The sequence below is a fragment of the Dendropsophus ebraccatus genome, chromosome 10 (genome assembly GCF_027789765.1).
Source record: "Dendropsophus ebraccatus isolate aDenEbr1 chromosome 10, aDenEbr1.pat, whole genome shotgun sequence".
Lineage (NCBI taxonomy): Eukaryota > Metazoa > Chordata > Amphibia > Anura > Hylidae > Dendropsophus > Dendropsophus ebraccatus.
This window is the reverse complement of record NC_091463.1, coordinates 28,687,842-28,712,715: the sequence shown is the minus strand read 5'-3', so window position 1 is coordinate 28,712,715 and position 24,874 is coordinate 28,687,842. Positions and strand designations below refer to the sequence as shown.

Below are 24,874 nucleotides of genomic sequence, written 5' to 3'. Positions count from 1 at the left end.
ACTAAATAGAATGGAAAGATGGTCTGCAGGCAGACTACAATGGCAACATGCTAACTCAAGAGTTCATTCTATGTTGGCTACTTGACACCTCACCTCTTCTCTACCTCTGCGTGTGTGTGAAGCAGATGGCAGACACTTCCATTAGATGACCATATGGTCAAGTCCTGAGAACAGAATGCATAGGCTCTTTATGCTGGCACTGCTGCTACAGTACGACTTGGTGCAGGTCCTGGTCCCAAGTGCTATTTCAATGGTTTAATGTTGGGGCATTCAGGGCGTCTTTTCAGCTAATCGGTAGAGTTCATTGATGGCAAGGTGTTAGGGTGAGCGCATGTCTTGTGGCCCTTGACAGCTGCCAAGCATTTATTGATAACTACAGATAGAATGAAATATTGCTACCTTTTCAAACTATTTCTTTTAATTGCCTATTTGTGGCAGACAGATGCTGATTCCCGCATAGTGATGGATATATAGCACTGTGATCTCATGGGGACTACCCAATGTAGTGTACAGTTTCCAAGAGGTCACAGTAGGAGTTTAATATCCGGAGAATTTTTTTTTCATTTAAAAATCTGCAGCTGCTGTAAGTTCTGCAGGAAGTAGTGTATTCTTCCCAGTCTGACATGGTGCCATTTAGATCTTGTTCTGAATCTAGTCTAGGGCCGCCTAATAGCCTCACACACAGTAAATAATGTTAATAAAATACAGACGTAATCTTGGGGTGAAATATGGCTGTATTTTTCATATAATAATGTGCTCGATTGAAGTCAATGGGAAATTATCTGGCAGTACACACAGCTTATGGAATAATGCCCGTTAAAGGGGTAGTGCGGCGCTAAACAATTACTCACAAAATAACACACATTACAAAGTTATACAACTTTGTAATGTATGTTATGTTAGTGAATGGCCCCCTTCCCGTGTTCCCCCCACCCACGCCAGACCCAGAAGTGTGATGCACTATACTCACCTGATTCGTGTCGACCCCCGTCCGCCATCTTGGCACAATGATGTCCTCTTCGGGTGGCCGGCCGAACCGCTCTATCCGTCCCTCATGCCGCCTTCCCTCTGCCGCGTCATCAGCTGCTCAGCCGCGATTGGCTGAGCATAACTGTGCTCAGCCAATCGCGGCTGAGCACAGTTATGACACGGCAGAGGGGGGGCTGGCATGAGGGATGGTTGGAGCAGTTCGGCCGGCCACCCGAAGAGGACATTATTGTGCCAAGATGGTGGACGGGGGTTGACACAAATCAGGTGAGTATAATGCATCACACTTCCGGGTCTGGCGTGGGTGGGGGGAAACACGGGGAAGGGGGCCATTCACATACATAACTTGTATAACTTTGTAATGAGTGTTATTTTGTGAATAATTGCATAGCGCCGCACTACCCCTTTAATTATTATGAACATCCATATAATGAACATGCCCATTGTGTACCACCTTTTTGCAACCGTTTTTTCACCTTTTGAGGTGTTTTACTTTAAAGAGGTACTCCGGCCCGGGGGTATTTTTCAGTTATGGCCGGGGAGGGGGTGGTTATGGACAGTGGAGGTCACTTACCTACCCCATTCCAGCGTTGGGTCCCGGATTGCGCCGCCCGGAACACCCGTCCTGCGGCGACTTCCTGGTGTGAGCTGTCGTATGAGACGTGACGTCTCAAGGCAGGTCAGCCATTCAGCGACTGTAGCAAAGTCCCGCCTGAGCCGCTGAATGGCTGACCTGCTTTGAGACGTCATGTCTCATGCGACAGCTCACACCAGGAAGTGGCTGGAACATATTTTAGTATTCTTTTACTGTGTGTGAACATGGCCTGAAAGTGACTACATCTGGAAATGTAGTCACATTTTTGCATCTCACAATAAGGCTATGTTCCCACAACGTCTTTTTATGCAAAATAGCAGCTGTTGTTTTTAAAATAATGGACATTATTTTACAATGACGGCCATCAATATTTATGATCATGGTCGTTATTTATGGCCATCATTATCAAACAATGGACGTTGCCTGAAAAAAAAGTTGTGGGAACATAGCCTAAAACAGTATTCCTAAACGTGCGAACATGCACAGCCTGGGTCTGAGAAAAAGGATGCTATACACTGGCATCTAATTTTCCTGGGTTGCGGACATATACCACAGATATTCAGGTTGGATAGGTGTGAACTTATCCTTTAAAGGGAAACTATCAGCAGGTTAGATTTATCTCCCTATTAAGCATGGGCTGCTGAGGATGAAGGTATGTCTCTTACCTTCATCCTCTGCACAATTCCTGTGCAGTTTGGAATGTAACCCTGCAGCAGAGCAGAGAGCTGAGCTGTGATTGGTTGCTGTGGACAGTTTACATCTACTGTAGTTCTATTTTACACACTTGGGTCACTGTCTTTACTGCCCATAGGAACCAATCAGGTCTCAACTTGTTGTTAGCCAGGATTGCCAAAGACATGGCTACTGTGGCAGCTATGATTTTCTAATTCTGGACAACCCCTTCAGAATAGTTACCAGACCCTAAAAAGTACTAAATTTGGTCCAGAACTAGATGGTTCACACAACGTTTTTACAGTCCATTTAACTTATACGTTTTATGTGGAAAAAAAAAGTATATAAAAATGGATGAATAAACTAATGCAATTATGTTCCATCCATTGACTTCCCTTATAAAAAAAGAAACAAAACATTGAAGCTGTTTTTTTTTTTTTTGCATACACAAAACCTTGATTGACCACATTTTTCTTTATGTTAAAACTAAAAATTTAAAAACTGATCCTCTAAACGGAAAGCAAAACACAGTGTGGACCTACCCTAATAGGTCATCCTTAAAAACGTCAGCTCTGGGCAATATACACAAGTCCATAGATAATAAATTACTAAAAAGGTTCAAAGTTTAAAAAAAAATAAAATTAAATTATATATATATATATATATATATATATATATATATATATATATATATATATATATATGCTTTATGTGACGGCTTACAGACCACTACTTCACAACCAATATTTCCTAATGTAACAAAATGTGTTTGTCCATAGCAAACAATGCAGAGCACTGCTACATACAATGTGTTTTATGTTCTATATATATTTAGTAAATGTGTCCCAGTAGAGCTTGAGACAATGTCACATGGTTCAATGACCTTAATGCCAGTATCAATGTCTTGAGATATGGCATACGGGCTAAAACAGATTGAACTGGCCAGATATATTGTTTCATTTAATCTGGAGAACGCCTGTCATTGTGTAGTTGACAAATAAGAGCACGAGGCGATGAGCATTCAGCGCTGATTTTTAGTTTGTGTCACCTAATGGAGTATGACAAACCTTGCGGTGGGGAATAATAGCACTGGAACCGGCTTTTTGATAAGGTGAAACGAAAGGTTGGAAGTGACAAAGCTAAATGGGGAGAGAGGCTTGTAAGTCGTCATATGTTACTGCTAGCTGTGGACATGAGATCCTGATTGTATGACATAATGTATATATATATATATATATATATATATATATGTACAGTACTGTGCAAAAGTTTTAGGCAGGTGTGGAAAAAATAGGATGGCGGTTAGCTTTGCCCCAAATATTTATTCTGCTGCAGGACAATGATCCCAATGAATTATTTTCCATTATAGTGCAGTTATTCTTGGACATAGAGGTGAATGTAGATGCGTGCCCACCTGATAGTGTTGTGTTCTGGGCACAACACTCTGCTCTGAAACACATGACGTGCTTCATAAGGTGAGAAGGTCATCGATGAAACTCACGTTTTCTGGTACATGGTGGTTGTACGAAAGCAAGAATCCCCTAATCTCTAGATACAAGAAACCTTTCCACCTCTTACGAAAAGAATGACTATTTGCAGGCCTTATTTTGTGTGATGGTTCTATGGTCCGCCATACATCATGCATAGTGGCCATTTCCTTTGAGTGAATGCAATTTTGGGTGGTTTTAGTGTATAGCTGGGAGAGGCATGCAGCTAAGAATGTCTCTGGACAAGGGTGAGTTCACACTATGGAATCCGCACAAGAAGTTCTGGCGGATTCCGTCGCTCATACTTGCTCACGGCGGCGCGCATCTCTGCCTATCCCATAGACTCAATTCTATGGGCAGGAGAATTCCGCTGAAAGAATAAACATGTCAATTCTTTCAGTGGACGTGGGAACGGCCTGGCCATAGAATGGTGTCTATTGCACGGGCAGGGATGCGCCCAACCGCAAGTGGGTACAAGAGACGGATCCGACTGAACTTCTCTGCGCGGATTCCGTAGTGTGAACCCACCCCAAGAGTTGGGGAGAAAGGTGCAGAACAGCAAGATTCTCTAGGCGAGCTTTACCGATCTCATATTGACTAATCTAAAGTTGTGATTGTCGAAAGTTTTTTTTCTTATACAATGACAGGGACACTTTAAAACTATTAGTACAGTATGAGTTTATATGAAGCTATGAAAGAAACCCAGACATCACCTAGAATTTAGATTTGCCTGCAAAGCTCTTTGCAATTATCTTTTATCTTTTCAAAAGAACCGTCAAAGTTAATAACTGAATGGTGTATTCACGTTAATAATTGCATTCACATCTGCAATAATACAATCTGCAATTATTAGTGACATCGAATGCATAGATAATACCAATTGGAGATTGGAAAGCATGTTTAAATTGTACGCTCCATTTATTAGATGTTAATGGCATTCCTATTCAATGGAGGTAAAATATTTAGCTTTATTCTGTGTGGATTGAGAAGTCAATGAGAGGACATTCATTTTAGTGAAAAATACGCTTTTCGTCAATCGTGATATTATTTTATTGGGATATTATGGAGCTTTGCCACCATGTGACTTTCAATAGTCTGTATATAATCTGTCTGGTGCTGGTAATGCTCCCGGCCTCCGCTGAAAGGTCTCTTCAGGTTTTTATTGGTGGTAAAATCCACGCTTTATCTCTTCTCTGCTACCCAGCAACACCCACCTCTCACCCTATAATTGTGTTGGATAGTTCCCACTTACGTCCTGAGCTTTTATAGTGTTGCTATAGTACATGCTCTCTGCTGCCATGATTTCTATCCCGAAATCTGCCTTTTTTTTCTACAGAAACAGTGGCATCCATTGGGCTATGTCTGGCATTGCAACTACATTCACCTAAAGAAACTGCGGTTCCAGACACTGTGGAGGAGCAAAAAAAAAAAAAAACCCTAATTCAGTTTTTTCCCCCCAACAATACCCAGGGAGAGGGTGGGTAAAAACAAGAAAACAATAACATCCACTTCCCTCCACGTCCCCCAGTGTCCGTCCGCTTCCTGGTTTTAAGACGGAATTAGAGATGTGACGTGGCACGCCCACTCAACCAATCAGAGGCGAGACATCGCTACAGTACAGTAGACCATTCGGAACTCCTGGCATCATCATGTGTTAACTCCGAATTCCATTCTGTAGCACGTTGTCCGAATTTATGGACCATACACAGAACGGGTAAATGCCCCCTTAGACAATACGCCATATTCTAGTAACACATTCCCTTTAATACCTGAAAGCAAGTAAGTAAATTACTTTTAGTGAATAAAATTCTTCTAATGCAACACCCATAATAAGGTCTCAAAAGTGGCAAACATATATCCAATGGGAAGAATTTGCTATTCCTATGTCGTCACATTTTTGTGCTCTAGAGTCCCAAAGTTTGCACATTTCTGGTGCCATTAAAAAAAATCTGTATAAGTCAGGGGTAAAATATTTTGCATCTAGACATGAATTGACTAAACAGCGTTCACCACAATAGTAAATGACACCTTTCACGACGCAATCGGCATATCAGACACTCTGGAATCAATGTCTGGAGACAGAAATAGGTTTGTTAACTGATGCGTTTCAGGTCCTTACTTTAAAGACAAGTTTGTCAATTTATTCCCAAGCATCGGTCCGGCATGAAGCACTGGAGGTGGCCCACCGGCTTCCAGTGTGACGATCACCCCTCCCCTCCATTGATTCTAATGGAGTCGTGTCACAGAAGGAAGGGGGTTTCATCACAATGGGGGCCGGCGGACCAGCCCCCCAATGCTTCATGCTGGGCCGGTGCTTGAGAATAAACCGGCGGCATTCATCGTAACCAGGTCATGTTTCAAAAAAGGACCTCAGCATCGTCACCCCCATACCGGTGCCGGTTCATTTGTGTAAAAAACACAAAGCAATTTACCAAGTGGTACATTCCCTTAAACTTGGCAAGTTCTACAAGTGTAATGTTAGTTGAAATGGGAATACCCCTTTAAGCAAGCTAAGACAGCTGTATAATTTTATCTCTGCTACATCTTACCTGGTTACAGCTCTGAAGTACAAACTTCCCCTTGGCTTAAGACCATCCTATTATTTTATTAAATATTGTTGTTTTATCATACGGAGGCCTTGTCAATATACCTTGGAGGTTTTACCCATCAATCACTGCAGTATCCACCATACCATTGATCACTGTTCCACTCACAGTACGTTCCTCAAGGGCTCCATTTCCATATCATTCCCTATCACTGTGTTGATCAGAATGGAAATTAATCAATCCGGATGTTCTCCCCTCAAGTTTCAATGAATTGTGTGTCACTTTTCTAACACCTCCGATACAAAACGTTTTCCTGGATCCATTAATCTGATACACTGCCTAGACCTCTATCCAACCCTTGGTTCTCATAGGTGACAGGGTGCCCTGCAATTTATTGTTCTGTACAGAATGAAGTAGCGAAGCCCACCGTGCCTCGTGTCAAGGCTCATCTATCATGAGAACGAGAAATTTATGTGGCGCTAGCTTCAATGACAATACAATTCTATGTTTAATCATGAAGGGCTCTTTAACGGTCATTTCTCCACACAGAGAGGCCAGCACACCCTGGGCATTTATAATGTTATGTTTTATATATTATAGAGGTTTTACTTTTGTCTTTAATATTGATTATAGATAACATTGCTCACTTCCATATGTATTCCTATCCATCAAAAGTGTCAGCAGCCGTCCCATGTAGTACAATGTCATGGTCATAGCATTTACTGTTACATATGTTAGAAAAAAAAAGAAAGAAAAATAATAACTTTCTATACTGATCTTCCACGGATAAGAAGTGCAATACAATGTTCATACTTAAAAGATAGGGACCAAATTATTCCAGGTAGAGTAAGTTTCTAAGCAAATAAAATACCAGTATCTTGTGTCACATTGTGGAGACTACCCGTAATTATTTAGTTACCTGTCCGGATTGTATTTAAATGGGTTTTAAAGGTATAACATATGTCACATGACCATTAAATTGTGGAATAAATATGCCCAAAAGGTTACAGTCATTTCAACCAACCTTTCCTCCATGTGATTTGTAACATAACCTTATATCACTCTATTTACTAAAAAGTACTCCATACCCCAGAAAAACTGAAAAATCAAGACTTGGCCACTAGGTGTCTCACTTCCCTGCAAACTGTTATTTACTGCCTGTTGTTAGGGGAATTCTGAGCAACCAAGATGGAACACATGTAATGGGACTGGGCCTAAGCTATTGCATCTAATTTGAGCCTATCTGCCTCCTTCAAATGGTTCATGCTCCAGAGTGTGCACACAAGGTTTATGTTATATCTGTTACTGCCCATTAAAGTCTATTCAGTCATTCCTTACTGTTTTCACAGTGCTGCCTCCTGAATGTAACCCCCATTATCTTGTCATCATCATTATGATTAGTATCAGCAGTAATAGGAATAGGTTTTACGTTGTGATTGGCCATAGAAGTAAGGGAAAGGGTGCCCTTAGGCTTTAGTATTGTGGGCAAACAGCCAAGCTCTGGTCCTGCAATAGAGAAAACTGTGACTAGCTGACGATCATGGAATGGGCTCCATAGCAGCAGTAAGAGCATTACAATTACCCACCTGTCAGCTTTTTTTCCTTCTTCTTTTTACTCCGCCTACTTATACGTATGCATACATTATTGACATCTTCTACTCCCAACCCAACATCCTGTGCACTGTTAGGCTATGTTCACACTTGGTTTAACAGTGTCCGTTGCATAGCAACGCCGCTGGGCTGCATTCAGGATGTTCTTGCAGCCGATACCTCTGTATCCGCTGCAGGAACGTTCTGTTTTTTTAACATCGACTTGCAGGCCCCGTTGCGTGTGCCCGCAAATTAATTAGCCATTTACTTTAATGTAATGTGCGGCCGCTGCCGCACATTACATTGTGTGAAAAGCTATTATTTCCAGATGCTGTTCACTGAACAGCACCTGGACATAATAGGCAGGTACATTATTTTAACATTACATTTTTCAATGCAATGCCGCCCCTGCAGTAAAAAACGGACGCTGATTCCATTACAATCAGCGTCCGTTCTTTACTTAAATACATGTTGTGCGAATATAGCTTAAGGGTCCATTTACCCAGAAAGATTATCTGGCAGATTATCTGCTAAAGATTTGAAGCCAAAGCCAGGAATGGATTTGAAAAGAGGAGAAATCTCAGGTTTATCTTTATGACCTGATCTCTGTTTATAGTCCATTCCAGGCTTTGGCTTCAAATCTTTGGCAGATAATCTTTCTGTGTAAAAGGACCCTTAGGCTATGGTCACACATAGTAAGAGACTGGCCGTTCCGTGACCCGGTCGATCTCAGAAAAGATCATCCTGGCCGGTACTGCAATACCAGCCGGATGATCTTTAGTGCTGCTGAGCTCAAATGTGGATGCATCCGTGCAAGCCCGCATCAGAACTCCCCACAGCACATAATGTGTGAACTGACAGGGTTTTCAGTGAACGGACGCAGAATACTGACATGTAATTTTCGGATTGGACCCAGGTACGTATAGTAATCCAAAAAAGTACATAGGAGATCGCATTTCCAAATGAATCTTCACTTTTTTAAATCCCACAAGTGCAACATTTCGGCTATATACTGTATACAGCCTTGCTCTGCTTGAGAAAGGCTGCATACATGGCAGAAACAATGCACTGGTGTGATTAAAAGTGAAGAAGACTCGTATGGTGCAGTCTCCTATGTACTTTTTTGAAGTTTTCTACAGCTATAACTAAATGGAGTGAAAATAAAAAAATACATTTTTTTTATCAGTCAGCATGGCACAAGCATTTATACCGCCATTACTTTACTTAATGGAAGCCGCTTTTGTACCTGGCAGCCTTTCTACATTCCATCTAATTCCGAAGAGTTGTCACAAGTTTGCCTATTGTTTTGCACGCTGCTATAAAAGCCATGTTTACGTCTATCGGATGAGCTTTAACCCGTCTTTTCTAGCAATTGTGTACCACTCATTTCAGCAGGCAATCCTGCTAACCGTGGTTTAACTACTTGACCCCATTCAGCAATTACACCTCTGGGAAAACAAGAACATTTTATTCAGTCCCAATAATTACGCAGCAGCATGCGATTGCCGTGTGTGGGATTGCGATATGAACCTCAGCACACAGCACAGTTTGAAGCCACTTGTGTAGAGAGGAGGTTGTGCCGCACTGGCGGCTCCCCATATTAAAGGTTGACCTTTGGAGATGTTGTGTGGGACTGGAGTGCTGCGGCTGACTGGCTGCATTCACTCTGGGATCACAACTTGTAGTTATTTGCAAACATTACCTGATCCTTTTGCGTGTTCAGACCAGAGTATTCCATGTAGCCAAATGAAGGTTAGTTTTTGTTTAGTTTTTTTTTTAGTAAGACAGGTTGTATTTTTGTATCAGCCATTAGGGCCCTTGCACACTATGGAAACCAAGCAGATAAGTTGGTGCATGCTCCTGCTTGAACATCTGACTGTCCCATAGGCTTCATTTTATGCTCAGGCGGATTCACAGAGTAATTCTGGTGGAAAACTGTGTGCGGAATCCGCTGCCCATACTCCATTCTATGGTCCGCCGTACGCCTAAAGAATGAATGTGTCCATTCTATGGGCAGACAACGAAATCTGCCTCACCATAAAATGGAATTTATGGGATGGGCGGAGAGTGCGGGAAAGGTGAGCAGCGAAAGTTGCGTCAAGTTATCCGCAAGAATTCCTTAGGCTGGGTTCACACAACATTTTGGCAATCCGTTTTTTTCATCCGATTTTTTTTTTTTGCAAAAAAACGGATGAAAAAACTGATGCATTTGTGTGCATCTGTTTTGATCCGTTTTTCCATTGACTTCCATTGGAAAAAAACCCCAAAAAAACCCAAAAAACGGATTCTTTTTTTTAACCGGACACAAAAGTAGGGTCAGCTATGTTTTTGTGTACGTTAAATAAAACTGATCCGTTTTGATCTTTTTTTTTTTATAATAGAAGTCAATGGAAAAATGGATCAAAACGGATGCACACAAATGCATCCGTTTTTTTCATGCAAAAACGTACTGTGAACCCAGCCTTAGTGTGCCCATACCCTAATGCTCAACAGTGGCATAGTGTAGATTTCCAGCACCCAGGCAGGTCTACATAGAGGTGCTCTCACAACCAGCCTGATAATGGTAAAATGAGCAATGATGGAGTCTTATAACTCAGACTCTTGAGCCACTGGTTGGGGAGGACTTATATGGAGACAGTTGTCAGTCACTGGGTGGGACTGCCCACTTGACTACAGAGAATTACATGAAGAAATGACAAGTAATGCTGGAACTTTTTCAACAAAACTATATATCACTCTCTCTACCCCTTTTACCCTCCCAGATTTTTCAATAAAATATCTACATACTTGTGTCCCGGTAGTGATGTCAGAGTTTGGCACTTTTACCTTTAGTAAACATAACACTGTGTCAAGTCCATTGTCGTATATTGGACATTGTTGATGTGTCTGTCATCTGGATATGAATAGCTCTAGACTGAGGATGTGGCACATCTTTTCCAAAAATGTCACTTTCCTCCCCCTATTTTATTGTTACAGCATTACAATACCAGGTTATATACTGTATGCTACAATAGGCACCATCATGTAATCGAAACTGTTTAACAAAACAACATTACATTTATAAAATAGAAACATATTGGTAATGTGGTAGCAAAGGACAGAAGTCTATTCACCGAGAGACAATGTGCATTGTATTAGCTGCAAGTACATGCTGTCAAAATCCTCATATTGTTCAATATGTCTATTCTTTTTTCACAAGGTTAGAAACTTAGCTATCGCAAGGACAGAGCAATTCTGTAACTTAGCTAAATAACAACGAATTGGAAATGAAATGTGCAGTACGAATGAAAGTTTAGGAAAACAGATGAAAACATTTCGGCCTTGAAGGCTGTATAGTTTCTGTATGCTGCTCACCCCATTTACCTGTCTAACTGGTTAAAGAGACTATGCCAGTAGGTTTACGCTGTCCTAATGAACGAGAAGCTCAACACAATGATGTATCACTTATATGGTTTTGTTTAGTTGATTCACAGATATCCTTCTGAAAGTAGTGGACAATAAGTAGTCCTCTCCATTATGTGCGTGTGCTCAGTAGTCCTGGATATTCATGAGAAGCAGAAAACTTCACCCACCAGCTGCTAATCGGCGGTTATCTATCCATGCTGTGTATATTTTTTTTTTTTTTACTGGTTAGAGACAGTTACTGAAAAATATTATTTTTTACTAATCTGTTTTATATCTGTTTGTGTTTTTATTTTTATTTTCTTTTACTACATTAGGCTATGTTCACACTGCGTATGAGTCCGGCCGCATTTCATACGCCGCCGTACATGTGCGGCTGAAACTACGGGCGTGGGAAAAGTAGACATGCGGCTGGATGCGTACGCACCGCGAACATACGCCCGTAGTACAGTTATGCTTCCCTAGCTTGTTTCGAAGCGATCTGAGGCAGGTCATTTACTTGGAAATCTTCGCCCAGCCCCGTAAACCACACAGAACCTTTTGGATCGAAAAATCAAGTTCAATTTGGCTGAAATAAGTACTTCGTACGGGACCGCATGGAAATCCACGGCCGTGAGTTGGAACATTTCCGTCCTCAAACAATGGTCGTGTTCATTTTTCACGGCGCCGCATACGATCCGGCCGTAAGCTCATACGTAGTGTGCACTGTGCGGCCGTATATCGTATACTTTCAAGCGAACGCATCAACCTCAGAACTACGTGCGTATATTCGCGGTTCTCACTACGGCCGGAAACATACGCAGTGTGAACATAGCCTTATTATGGAGGCAGCCATCTTTAGGCATTTGCTTTACCCTCAAAGTGACCTGGGTGGAATGGGAATCAATTTTTTCTGCCTTTATCCTTTGACTTTATCCATATTGTGGGCATATATTACTATTTGGTCCCTATCTAAATATTAATTTATACTGTTTTCCCTGCTTGTCATTAATACATTTCAGCAATATAAAATGATGCACATGGGACGATATGGTTATATTAGAAAAGGAAAGCGACGTTAGTTAAAATAACAATGATTAGGTCAAACAGCGACCAAAATGCAGCGAAACAACTCAAACATGTAAATTCTCTCTCATATATTTCCATTGAGAGACCTTTTGGAGAAGAAGGGAAAGAAGACCCCAGGAGTAACTTTACCATATAGCAGGGATGGAGAACCTCCAGCTGTTGCAACACTACTATTCCCATCATTTCTGGACAGCTAAAGCTTTGGTAGTTTTTTGTAGTTTTGCAACAGCTGGAGGGTCGATGGTTCCCCATCCTTGTCCTATAGTATCTAAATGCCAAATAAAGCTAATAATACCATTATACACAGCCTAAGTTATATAAGAGATTGTAATTTTAGTCTATGATGATTTCTGATATCTGCCCATATCTATGTTTGTAGGTCAGCGACCAGATGATTTTGCTGCAGAATTGCTGGAGTGAGCTGCTAGTGTTTGATCACATCTACAGGCAAATGCAACATAGCAAAGAGAACAGCATTCTACTGGTGACTGGACAGGAGGTAATGTATATGGATTATTGCTTTGCTATAAAATCTTCCTGTTCTTGACACTTATTTCCTAACCCTATGGAGATCGCGTATCTTTTTCTGATGCATATCATCTCTTAACAGTATGATCATATAATAGAAATATATAAATAAATAGAGAGGTCTTAGGGTCTGTTCACATGTTCAGGTTTGTAATCAGATAAAAGTAAGCTAATACATATATGAGGATGAAAACACTTGATTTGCCTCCAAATGCTGCCGAAGTATGACAAACAATCAAATCGTTTGTTTTTACCCTAAAGAAAAGAACAAGACTTTCCTTCTTCTCAGATCCGTTCCTGTCTTTGTATAATTAAAGAAAAAAGCAGAAGGTGTGAACATACCCTTGGAGAAGAATGGCAATAAAAGGGGAACTCCAGAGATTTTTTTTTTTAAGTCACCGGTGTCAGAAAGTTATACAGATTTGTAAATTACTTATTATTTAAGAAAATTAAGTCTTCCAGTACTTATCAGCTGCTGTATGTCCTGCAGGAAGTGGTGTATTCTTTCCAGTCTGACAGTGCTCTCCATCCAATGACCTGTCCAGAGCAGTAGCAAATTCCCATAGAAAACCTCTCCTGCTCTGGACAGTTCCTGACAAGGACAGAAGTGGCAGCAGAGAGCAGCACATCATAATGGAAGGAATACAGCACTTCCTGCAGGACATACAGCAGCTGATTAGTACTGGGAGACTTGAACTTTCAACTCTACATAACTTTCTGCCATCAGGAGGGGTAACAGAGGAACAGGACAACACAGAAATCTGAGAACAGTTGCTCCAGCCTTGTTATTTTAAGAATTTACTTACTCCGATATGTAACAATAGCTTACATGTCTTACAAAACCCCCAAAATATTAGTAGTGTCATTTCAAGGGTCTGGTCATCTTTACCAGCATCTTAGCAGTGGTCATTGTGGATTGAAACATGTTATGTACTAATATTAAATGCAATATAATCCAACAAGAGCAAAAAAAGCGCTTGGCACTGTCTCTATCCGGTCGGTGTTAGGGGTTGCTGGCGTGCAATCTTTGCATGTATGATGTGCGGTGCACTATACAGGTGGTGCTCTGCGTACAGATAGTCCAATATAACGTAGTAAAGGCAATGCAAGAGGCGGCAACTCACCAAACAAGTGCGATTTATTCAAAACAGACACCGGTCTGTACGAGGCCAGTTGAAGCGCGGAAGCGTGAAACGGCCGTAGCCTCAGTGGGACACACAAAGCGATTGCCATGCCTGTGTACCGATGACCGGTGTCTGTTTTGAATAAATCGCACTTGTTTGGTGAGTTGCCGCTTCTTGCATTGCCTTTACTACATTAAATGCAATATGCCCCCACTAATACAATAGTATAATAAATGACAGTGTCCATAGAATTTTATTTTTTAATCTTTAGTCCACATTTCATGTCAGTGCATTCTGGGGATTTACAGCCCAGGCCTAAGTGCAGATGCTTCTTGTTTAGTTTTTTTTTTTTTTTTTTTTGGGGGGGTGGGGGGGGGGGTCCAGAATTGTTGCTGCACAATAGACACAAACAATCATCCTGCGGAGAGATACAAGGTATCCACAAACACAGACAGGGCGGGCTTTGTCATTGCTTTCACCAGCACTCAATAGGGTGACAGTGTGGCCAGAAGCAGCATATTTCTCAGGAGAAGAGACACATCCCCCATCTGTATTTACAGAAAGAGCTGTGAGAACAGGCTGCTGGGTGTAGTGCTGGAGGTAACCAGCCAGCTGTCACTCACATATAGGTAGTAATGTGAAGAATGTCTTCTTAAGAGTGCATACCCAATAACTAATACACATACTATCAGCAACTTGTATTTTCCTGCCAGTTCTTTTGCAGATGGATGTGATATACAGTAGTAGTCAATACTACAGTTCCCCCTCCACACCCCTAAATAAATATCCCCAAAAATGGGAGTCATAAATCAAACCACTCCAAAAAGTCACCTACACAATATCCAATGTTGAATGAATTGCTTATCACTGCTGCAGTAGAGTTGTGAAGATTATGTTATGTTACTCCACATTACAACTACAGGGGGCGCCACTGATGAGCATGCACCCACAATCTGTGCTTGGTGTCTAGAGCTTTAGAAAGGAGGGTGACCAGGATGATGATGGTTCCCTAGTTCATTGATTGAGCATTAAAGGGGTATTCTGCTCAAATTAAACTTTTAATATGTTAAAGCTGTTGGGAGAACTTAAAAAAACAGCCCAATCTTACCTTTCCACACTCCCCTGATGTCCTCCATTGTCATCTTCGGTCCCAGTTTAATGATCCTGCGTCAACTTCCGACACAGATTTCAAGCAGCAGTGACAGCCTGCTCAGCCAGCCTGCTCAGCCAATCACTGGCCGCTGCGCTGTCCCTACACAGTCAGTGATTGGCTGAGCGGGATGTCACTGCTTGACGAGTTTGTCTCGGAAGTGGAAGAGGGATCATTCAGCCGGGTCCTGAAGATGATGTCAGAGTACACTGGGGGGGGGGGGGGGAGAGCAAAAAGATAAGTATAGGCTCTTTGTTATGTTCTTCCCAAGAACAGCAACATATTAAAAGTTTAGTTTGAGTAGAATACCGATTTAAAGAGGTTTTTCCCTCTTAACTAGCATAATCAAACTTTTTATCCACACCAACTGAAAACTTTTGGAAAGTATATAAATTTATTAATTATATTTATTTAATTTATTATATTAAATTTATATATATTTAGCAAACATGTCTCCTTCTCCTGATGTTGTTCTTTACCTTCCATTGTAGACAGCTCGTTCTTTAAGTATCTAAACCTATGCTCTAAAAGTAGTGATCTGGTATCAGTGTATATTACTATATAGTACACATACACACACACACACACAAACACACACAATGTGTTTCCCTGAAATTTGTGCTTCCAAAGATGCGCTAGGTCTTATTTTCAGGGGATGTCTTATTTTTCCATGAAGAAGAATTCACATCACATGCACAGCAGGGAGAGAGAGAGTACGGTTCAAAGGCTTTCGGCCACTAGGGGGAGCTCATCACAGCAAACTCATACAGCACAGCAGGGACATCGTAGGGTATGGCATCTGGCAATGGTATACAGGCAGACTGGGTGCAGCTCTATATCGGACAGTAGGGGACAACAGGGATGGCGGCCGGCAATGTGTCTCTTGATGCCCTGCCTGCACATTTACAAGTGACGGCCGTGGAAGGGAACATGGGGGTTAGTGGTAGGTGATGGTGTTTATGTTCTGCATGCAGCTGCTCTGCAGCAGACAGTGAAGGTAGGTGGCAACAGCCGCAGGCTAAAAAGAATCACAGCTGCATGCCCTGGAGTTCAATTCAGCGGGCATGCTTCCAAACAAAAACTGTGCTATTCTCACCACTGTGACTTATATATCCTTGCATTTCCTTTCTTCACCACTGGGACTAAAACTAAGCTGAGACTTCCTGTTATGTCTGTAGTGATAAGAAAAGGCTGCTGTAAAGTGATCTGCAGAGCATTGCATCAACATGTGACACCTGTAGATAGAGGAGACAATAGTAACCCCCTGTGGAATGACTGTGGAAGTACGCTAAGTAATGTTTCACATTTATCTCAAGGGGACAGACTCTGTCTATTGCCATCTATGTCCATGAGTCTTGCTTTGAAGCATGCCACTAAATACTAGGGGGGAAAAAAGCCCCCATAACAAAACAAAACAAAAATCTAGGCGACACATTCCCTTTAAGTCTTCCATATGCCTCAGATTGTCAACCATTTTTGAAGCCTTTCTTTGGTCTTGTTCTACTTCATCAATATCTATAGGTGCCACTATAACTCAGCTGTAATACCATATAATGCCAGTCAGCTACAAAATGTAGAGGTCCTCCTTAAATGTTTAATTATGTCTTCTCCCCTTTGCTCTTACGGCCCTTAAAGATACACTCCGTTTTTGTTTTGCTATATAACACACACTCATAACCATGGTTCCTACAGTGCCATCTGTTTTCTTCCAGCTCTGCTGCATCTATACATTTTAGTTCTGTAACTGGGCCATGGGACCAGCACCACAAAAGAAAATTACATGGCATGATGTGCCTCAGGACATGGTCTGTCCTTGGTCAGTTGACTTTTGGTGAACATCATGACCCCTCAGATCCCAACTGGCATCTCGCAGACCCCTCCCAACTCTCTTTGTTCGTTAATGCTATGGGATCAGGATATAAAGTAGTTTACATATTGTGTATGTGAGCAGCAGTGCATTGATCAGACTCATGGGAAAAAAAGGCAGTACTGGAAAATCATTTTAGTGGGGAAATAGGAATTAATAAGGCTGTAAACTCAAGGGATCCACAAGTACCTTTGCATATGCATAAAAACAAGAATCCTGTAGTTCTTCTTTAAGACTGCGCTTCCTATTGTAGGAAGAGTTACACATTGTTATTCTGATTGTTGCTTCAGTAAATTACAGTATAAACCGCACTGTTTTATTACGGGTAAATAGCAGTAAGACTCTTCCTTCTGTCTAGGCTATCTATCCAACATTCCTCTTCTTTCTCCCCCACTGTACACGCACATAGACAAAAGGGGTGTTGTTTCTAAAGAAAAAACCCAACCTGGTTTGTGTACATCTGATTCTGAACTACTGAACATATCTGTCCATAGATTAGCAAAACTGTTTTGCTACAACTATAAATTCTTTACATGGGGTTGAGGTCTTCGCAAATGCTTGGGCTATAGGTGGCTTTTAGTTCTCTAGTCAGAAGCACATAATAGATGTTTTTTTTTAACATTTGTAGGAATATAGTAATGCACATTTTTGCACAATTTTAATTTTGCCCCTTGATCTCCACCTTTATTTACAGTGGTTTAGAAAACAGTAAAGAGCATGCTGCGACAGAGATAAGGATAAATATTTTTAGGGTTAGGGGATCTGAATAGAAGAAATATGTGCAAAGCTACCAGCATAAACAACACCTCCTAGTTCTTCTATATAATGAACATGGCCAGCATTGAGCCCTGCACATCAATCAGTCAAGACAAGGAAGGGTTGTGTAGGAAGAAAGCATGCATACTGCAGCTCAGCACAACCGGTCTCACTTTAAACCAGGAATCATCAGGGTGGTCCTTGGTTTCTTCCTAACCTATCATCCTTTATTGATACGTCTCCCCCCTATACAAAGACAGAAAGAGACCCTTTAGTCAAGGCTGGTGGGATGAAGAGAAGCTGTCAATGACTCATGGTTTAGACAGCATGAAAGTGACAGGTTCCATTCCATGTAAAACAAATAATAGACCATTCACATCTTATTCACCAGCAGACACTTTGAAGATATACGTATAGCTTTCAGCACATCTGCAATGTGAAAAAATACTTTGTAAAAACAACAACATAAACCTGTTAGTGGATAGACAGTGGTTAATGATGTAGAAGGTTGGAGCATTTTCAGGGTCCTGTACAGATCACACAGGGTCCCAGAAAAGAAAAATTAAGCACCCTCACCTTGTGCCCAAAGGAGCAACTCATCCTGGCCCAGGGAGAGAGCAGTACATGACATGTTGTATCACCCTGTACTGTAGAGAGGAGATACTAGACACACCCAGCAGTACAGGACATGTGTCACACTGTACTGTAGAGAGGAGATACTAGGACATGAAGTATCAAATTATACTGTAGAGAGTTGGGATGGTCCGAACCCTCCGAGGTTCGGGTTCGTATGAACCCGAACGCTCGGCATCAGATTCCCGCTGTCTGCCCGCTCCGTGGAGCGGGTGGATACAGCGGGAGGACCGCCTGGAAAACTGGGATACAGCCTATGGCTAGGGCTGTATCCCAGTTTTCCAGTCGGTCCTCCCGCTGGATCCGCCCCCTGTACGGGCAGACAGCGGGAATCATTACCGAGAGTTCAGTTCGGACCATCCCTAGTAGAGAGGAGATACTAGTCATACACAGTAGTACAGGACATGTAGTATTATATTATACTGTAGAGAGGAGATACTTGTCATACACAGCAGTACAGGACATGTAGTATCACACTGTACTGTAGAGAGGAGATACTAGTCATACACGGCAGTACAGGACATGTAGTATCACTTTGTGCTGTAGAGAGAAGATACTAGACACACACAGCAGTACAGGACATGAAGTATCACACTGTACTGTAGAGAGGAGATACTAGACATACACAGCAGCGTAGGACATGTAGTATGACACTATACTGTAGAGAGGAGATACTAGACACACACAGCAGTACAGGACATGTAGTATCACACTGTACTGTAGAGAGTTGATACTAGACACACACAGCAGTACAGGACATGTAGTATCACACTGTACTGTAGAGAGGAGATGCTAGATACACATAGCAGTACAGGACATGTAGTATCACACTGTACTGTAGAGAGGAGATACTAGACATACACAGCAGCATAGGACATGTAGTATCACACTATACTGTAGAGAGGAGATACTAGACACACACAGCAGTACAGGACATGTAGTATCACACTGTACTGTAGAGAGTTGATACTCTCCACACACAGCAGTACAGGACATGTAGTATCACACTGTACTGTACAGATGAGATGCTAGATGCACACAGCAGTACAGGACATGTAGTATCACACTGTACTGTAGAGAGGAAATACTAGACACACACAGCAGTACAGGTCATGTAGTATCACACTGTACTGTAGAGAGTTGATACTCTCCACACACAGCAGTACAGGACATGTAGTATCACACTGTACTGTACAGATGAGATGCTAGATGCACACAGCAGTACAGGACATGTAGTATCACACTGTACTGTAGAGAGGAAATACTAGACACACACAGCAGTACAGGTCATGTAGTATCACACTGTACTGTAGAGAGGAAATACTAGACACACACAGCAGTACAGGACATGTAGTATCACACTGTAATGTAGTGAGGGGATACTAGACACACATCAGTACAGGACATGTAGTATCACACTGTACTGTAGAGAAATGCTACTAGACAGCCAGTCCATGCATGCACTTCACTTATACTGGGGTTTTACCAGTAAAATTGACACTTTTATTGGTCATCTAGCTGCTCACATATTCACATGTTCCTAAGAGATGAACCCTTTTGACATAATCTGTTTGTCTTTTAGATTGAAATGTCCACAGTTGCTGCCCAGGCGGGATCCACGCTGAACAACTTGGTCCTCCGAGCCCAGGAGCTGGTCATTCTTCTACATTCCTTGCAGGTGGACAGACAGGAGTTTGTGTGCTTAAAATTTCTTATACTCTTCAGCCTCGGTGAGTGTTTGCTTCCTCATGCACTGTAGAATAGAAACTAATTTCTTGTTGCATTTAATGTTCTACTCAATTACAACTATCACTATCTGCAGAAGAAGACGCATTAGACATTATAGGATTACAACCACAGTGTAATTTGCTATGTGGAAACATGCTGCCCAACTGTTGATGGCAACAAGAAAACCAAATTCACTCTAGTCTAGTATCCATAGCTAGACCAGAAGGAATGTTTCATCACGTGTTGTATTATGTTATATATTTATTTGTTATATAGCCTTGTTCAAAAAAAATTCCAGACAGTGCAAAGTTCTTACCTATGTTCCCCCTTGACACCCTTCATTTGATTTTACAGTAGTTCCACTCCTCTGTTGCAATTTTCTGCCCACTCCGCCTCTCTTGCTGTTTTTCCCATGTACTGCTATCAGACTACATTTCCCAGTAGGCTTTGCGGTGCATGCTCAGAACGACCTGTTTCTCCCACTCCTGTAACCCCGCCCCCTCTCACAATGCCCCATCCCTTTCTGGGCCTCACATCAATGACATGCAACACTCCACCCACGCCCCTGTATGCCCCTTGTCATGTTTGCATCCTTAGTCTGTACTCGGCAAACAAATTTAATGTGAGACAGTGGTCACATGATCTCAGTCTCCTGAAGGGGAGCGGCAGTGGGAGCAGGAGACAAAGTGGATAGCAGGAAGGCCAGTTTTCTTCACTTCCTGGATGTCAGTTAACTACCAGTGTGGCAGAACTGTGCAGACATGATAACTTCATTATATAGAGACATCTATATAACTTTGAATGTACTTTTTAAGAGACAGTAATTTTACCTATCCGGAGTTCCTCTTTAAATGGTCACTTTCACAAATTTTTGACATTGGCAGAAATTGGCAAAAGTTTCAACTAGTCAGGGTCTTGGTGTTTAGACTCACACCAATAATTAGATAGAACTGGGAGAAGTGCACTATGCTGTTTCCAGAAGGAATCCCCAACTGAAAAAAATGGAATTAAATACGGTATCTCTCTGGATTTATCACCATAGTGCTGTGGGAGGACAGAGAGCTGATTACACAGTGCAGTCTAAACTCAGTCTACAGACACTGTGTGATAGCTCACTCACTAAAAGTTAATTATCACAAACCAAGACCCGGGGCAGTCACTTGTAATTTTATCAAGAACTCGAAAATAACACAAAGCAAATAATTATAATGATGAAGTTAGGGGAAAAAAATGATGACCCTTTCACCAGCATTTGGTAGAGGCAGTTGTTTTTATTGTTGCACAGGTTCACTTTTGTTCTAGAAATAAAATAATGTTAACAAAATTAAATTCTTAAAAAGACCAAACAAACAACAAAAACAACAACAATAACAATGTGAAAGGTAGAATAAAATTTTTGATGTGTTTTTCATACATTTTTCACCTTCCTTAATAGTTGTAAAATGTCCCAGAATTATTAATGGTGTATTTGTTTTGTGGAACAATCTACTGGTATATAGTAAATGACTGATATGTATAGTGAGCTAAATCAAGTGTATCTTTCTGCATAGTTGTTGTTCTTCTCCTCCTCAATAAGGGAACCTAGATAGGATAAAGGAAAAAAAGCGAAATACGGGAGGCGGCGCCTCGTGTGATACCGTAGGTACCAATGGGTAAATGGAAAGGTAGATGGAGGCTCACCTTAAAGCCCCTTGGGCTTGTTGCATATCACCCCTTTATGGGGTACTGTGTCCTGTTTCAACTTGGCATCTGTGTTCAGGGATGCAGCTAGCTGGGAGAGACAGACATAAATAGGGAAATACCAGGGTCAAAGCCTAACTCAGTTGCAGGTATTGGGTCATAACAAGGGTTTACCAAAGCCAAGCATCCATCCACATACAGTTGTTTCGAGTTATTTGCCCCAGTATAGAGCAGGATTCTGGCTATGAAAGGTATACCAACAAAACACAGCAATCAGTGAGCTCAGGGAGATCAGTAAAAAAAAAAAAATCCAATGGACTACTTGTTCAAGAGTCTCCATTGATAATGTACATTGCCTCCTATAAATTTAAATATGCAAAAAAGGGGTCTGTGGAGCCTTAGTTGCGAGTCTCAAAACACGGAAACTGCCAGATATCCCTCCAGGGAGGGAAAGCCTGTTGCTAAGGGGTGGCTCCCAGTTTTATGTATCACCAAACCACCTTGATACATAGGCCCTTAAGTCCCACTCGGTTGAGAGTATTTGAAAATAAATAGGGAAATACCAGGGTGGCCAAGGGGCTATGTATCAGGGTGGTTTGGTCAAAACCCTTTTTATGACTCACAACTGAGGCTCCACAGACCCCTTTTTGCATATTCAAATGTATAAGGGGCAATGTATCAATGGAGACTCTTGAGTACTTCATTGGATTTTTTTTTAAACTGATCTCCCTGACCTCAGTGATTGCCGTGTTCCATGGTTTAGACAGCATGAAAGTGAGGACAGGTTCCCTTTAAATGGCACCTCTGCTGCTTCATTATTCACAGCACGTGGCCAGGAATAGTGAGCCCTAATTCCTTAGCATACATGTATGTGCTTTGTTGATCACTGCGACTGTATAACATTCCCAATACCAACCTCAGACACAGCTGCGCCTTTAAGGTAAATATTTGCAATTGGTATTTGCGGCGCATTGTTTATGTAGGCAAAACACAGAAGAAGAAGCTGAGCGTTTGTTCCAAAATAGACTATGTTTGCAACACTCTGTGCAAATCTGATTAGGAGGGGATCCACAGATACGGTGTCGGCACAACATCACTGTTGATACTCGTCTTGGAATCAGAGCAAGAGATAGATTGCAGAATGTACGTCACACGGGTTCTATTAAGCCTGTCACTCCGCGGGAACGAGAGATTTCTCATCGCCGCAGAGTCTCTGGCCAATCCTGCTTAGACTATTTCACACATTTGTTCGTCTCATAGACAAAATAGAATGAGATGGTCCGGGTCAAGTGGTATAAGGGTAAAGGATGGAAAATTTTCACAGCACCATTAAAAACCAGTATGTGCAATCTATTCATTCTGCTTGTCGAGTTCATTGCTTAATTACATGATGTAGGTTCAAGTGGCTTATAGAGAAGGCGATTCAAGCCTTCGCTTTTTATTGTTTCTCATTCTTTTTAGACAGCTTATGTTCATCTCGGAGCAGCAATCTTAAGTGATTTACTAAATACATTATATTTCTTATCTTGGAATCATCCGAGGTTACAGCCCCGGAGCTATATTTATAATTGTACATAATGCAAAGCTGAAATTTCCCAGCATGCCCTGCAGGTCTGCCAATATAGTGATCAGGGATTTAGAATGTTACAGCGATAAATGGCCCTTTTATTGTAGAAAGCTACTGTATGTTCACCATTGCATTGGGGTTCCAATAGAATTTCCAGGTAAGAATAGTGCAGCATAATCCGAGGTTAAAAACTTTTTTTCTGCTTTGGGATTCCTTTATTCAGATTATGCCGACTAGAATCTAAAGGCCCTATTACACGTAATGATTAGCGGCCGTGTTATGGCCGGTAATCGTCTGGTGTAATAGAAGACAACGATCAGGATAGCAGCGATCTGCTATCCTGTTGAAAGACAAACGACCAGGATAGCAGCAATCTGCTTCTATGGGCTGCCCAGACGATCTAGCGATCACTCAGACAGACCCCCCCACAGCTCCCTGCAGCCCTCCTGCACCTTCCCCCCCCCCCCCGACTCTCGCCCGCTCGCTGCTGACGCGTGATCAGCGCTGGCAGCGAGCGGGGAGTGAGGAGCAAACGAGCGCTGACAGAGCTCGTTTGATCCTCAATATTGCCCCGTTTAATAGCGGCTCAACAAGAAATCTGAAACCCGTTCCAACACACTACTTGGTATTTGGAACTGTTCGTTTCCTCTAACCCTCCCATTTGATGTGAGTTGATTGGTGCTTATTGATTCCTACTTTATATCCCATCTTCTTGTTCTCTTCCCCTTGGAGGGCAGCTCGCACCCCGGTTGTTGTTCCTGCACTGCGTTGCCTGCACTTTGGTTTTTACAGGTTATGTTCCTTGTTTACATTAATTCACGTTTGCCTTCCCAGGTGTGGCAGAGAAACTGTCATAGAGAACTATCGTTGAAAATTTACCCTGTCAACATTTAGTTTTCGATACCTCTCAGAATGCCTGAGGACTGGATGATGTCTCCATGGCTATGTCCATTGGGGGAGATTTATCAAACATGGTGTAAAGAGAAACTGGCTCAGTTGCCCCTAGCAACCAATCAGATTCCACTTTTCTTTCCTCACAGACTCTTTGGAAAATGAAAGGTGGAATCTGATTGGTTGCCAGGGGCAACTGAGCCAGTTTCACTGTACACCAGTTTGATACTGTAAATCTCCCTTATTGTGTCTAGTGGATATGCCAATGTATTTGGAAGATAGACAAAAGTATTATGTATCTCTGCCATAGATACCAGATTGTATAACATGCATCACGCTGTTTTTTTTTTACACTGCAGAATATTCCTTATGCATTCCAAAACTAGAATTCTCATGCAAATTGGATTTACTTTCAACCCTAGTTTAGACGATGAGGTGTCGATAAATTCCAAGTAGAGTCTTGTGAAATGTATATTGCAGTATTTAATAAGTAGAATCCTGAACGTTGAATGCCTTGTTGCTGGATTCTTGACCAACATTGAGCAGATGTTTTTCTATTGATGATGAATGCATGAAGTATTTACCATCGGAATTCCCAATCCA

At 41.7% G+C, this 24,874-nt stretch overlaps 1 protein-coding gene and 1 long non-coding RNA gene across 3 annotated transcripts in view; one reads left to right on the top strand and one right to left on the bottom strand.

Annotated features, from left to right (window-relative positions):
* NR5A1 (nuclear receptor subfamily 5 group A member 1) overlaps positions 1–24,874 on the top strand; it is a 127,833-nt gene that overhangs the window by 75,914 nt on the left and 27,045 nt on the right. For both annotated transcript variants that reach the window (XM_069985876.1, XM_069985875.1), the window contains exons 5-6: positions 12,727–12,846; positions 19,988–20,135. In XM_069985876.1, coding sequence (XP_069841977.1) covers positions 12,727–12,846; positions 19,988–20,135 — 268 coding nt within the window. The remainder of the gene's footprint in view (positions 1–12,726; positions 12,847–19,987; positions 20,136–24,874) is intronic.
* Positions 20,083–24,369, bottom strand: LOC138802494 (uncharacterized). The gene is made up of 3 exons (XR_011364772.1): positions 24,285–24,369; positions 21,814–21,904; positions 20,083–20,158 (listed from the first exon to the last, which is right to left on the bottom strand). It is a non-coding gene; the product is annotated as an uncharacterized lncRNA (long non-coding RNA).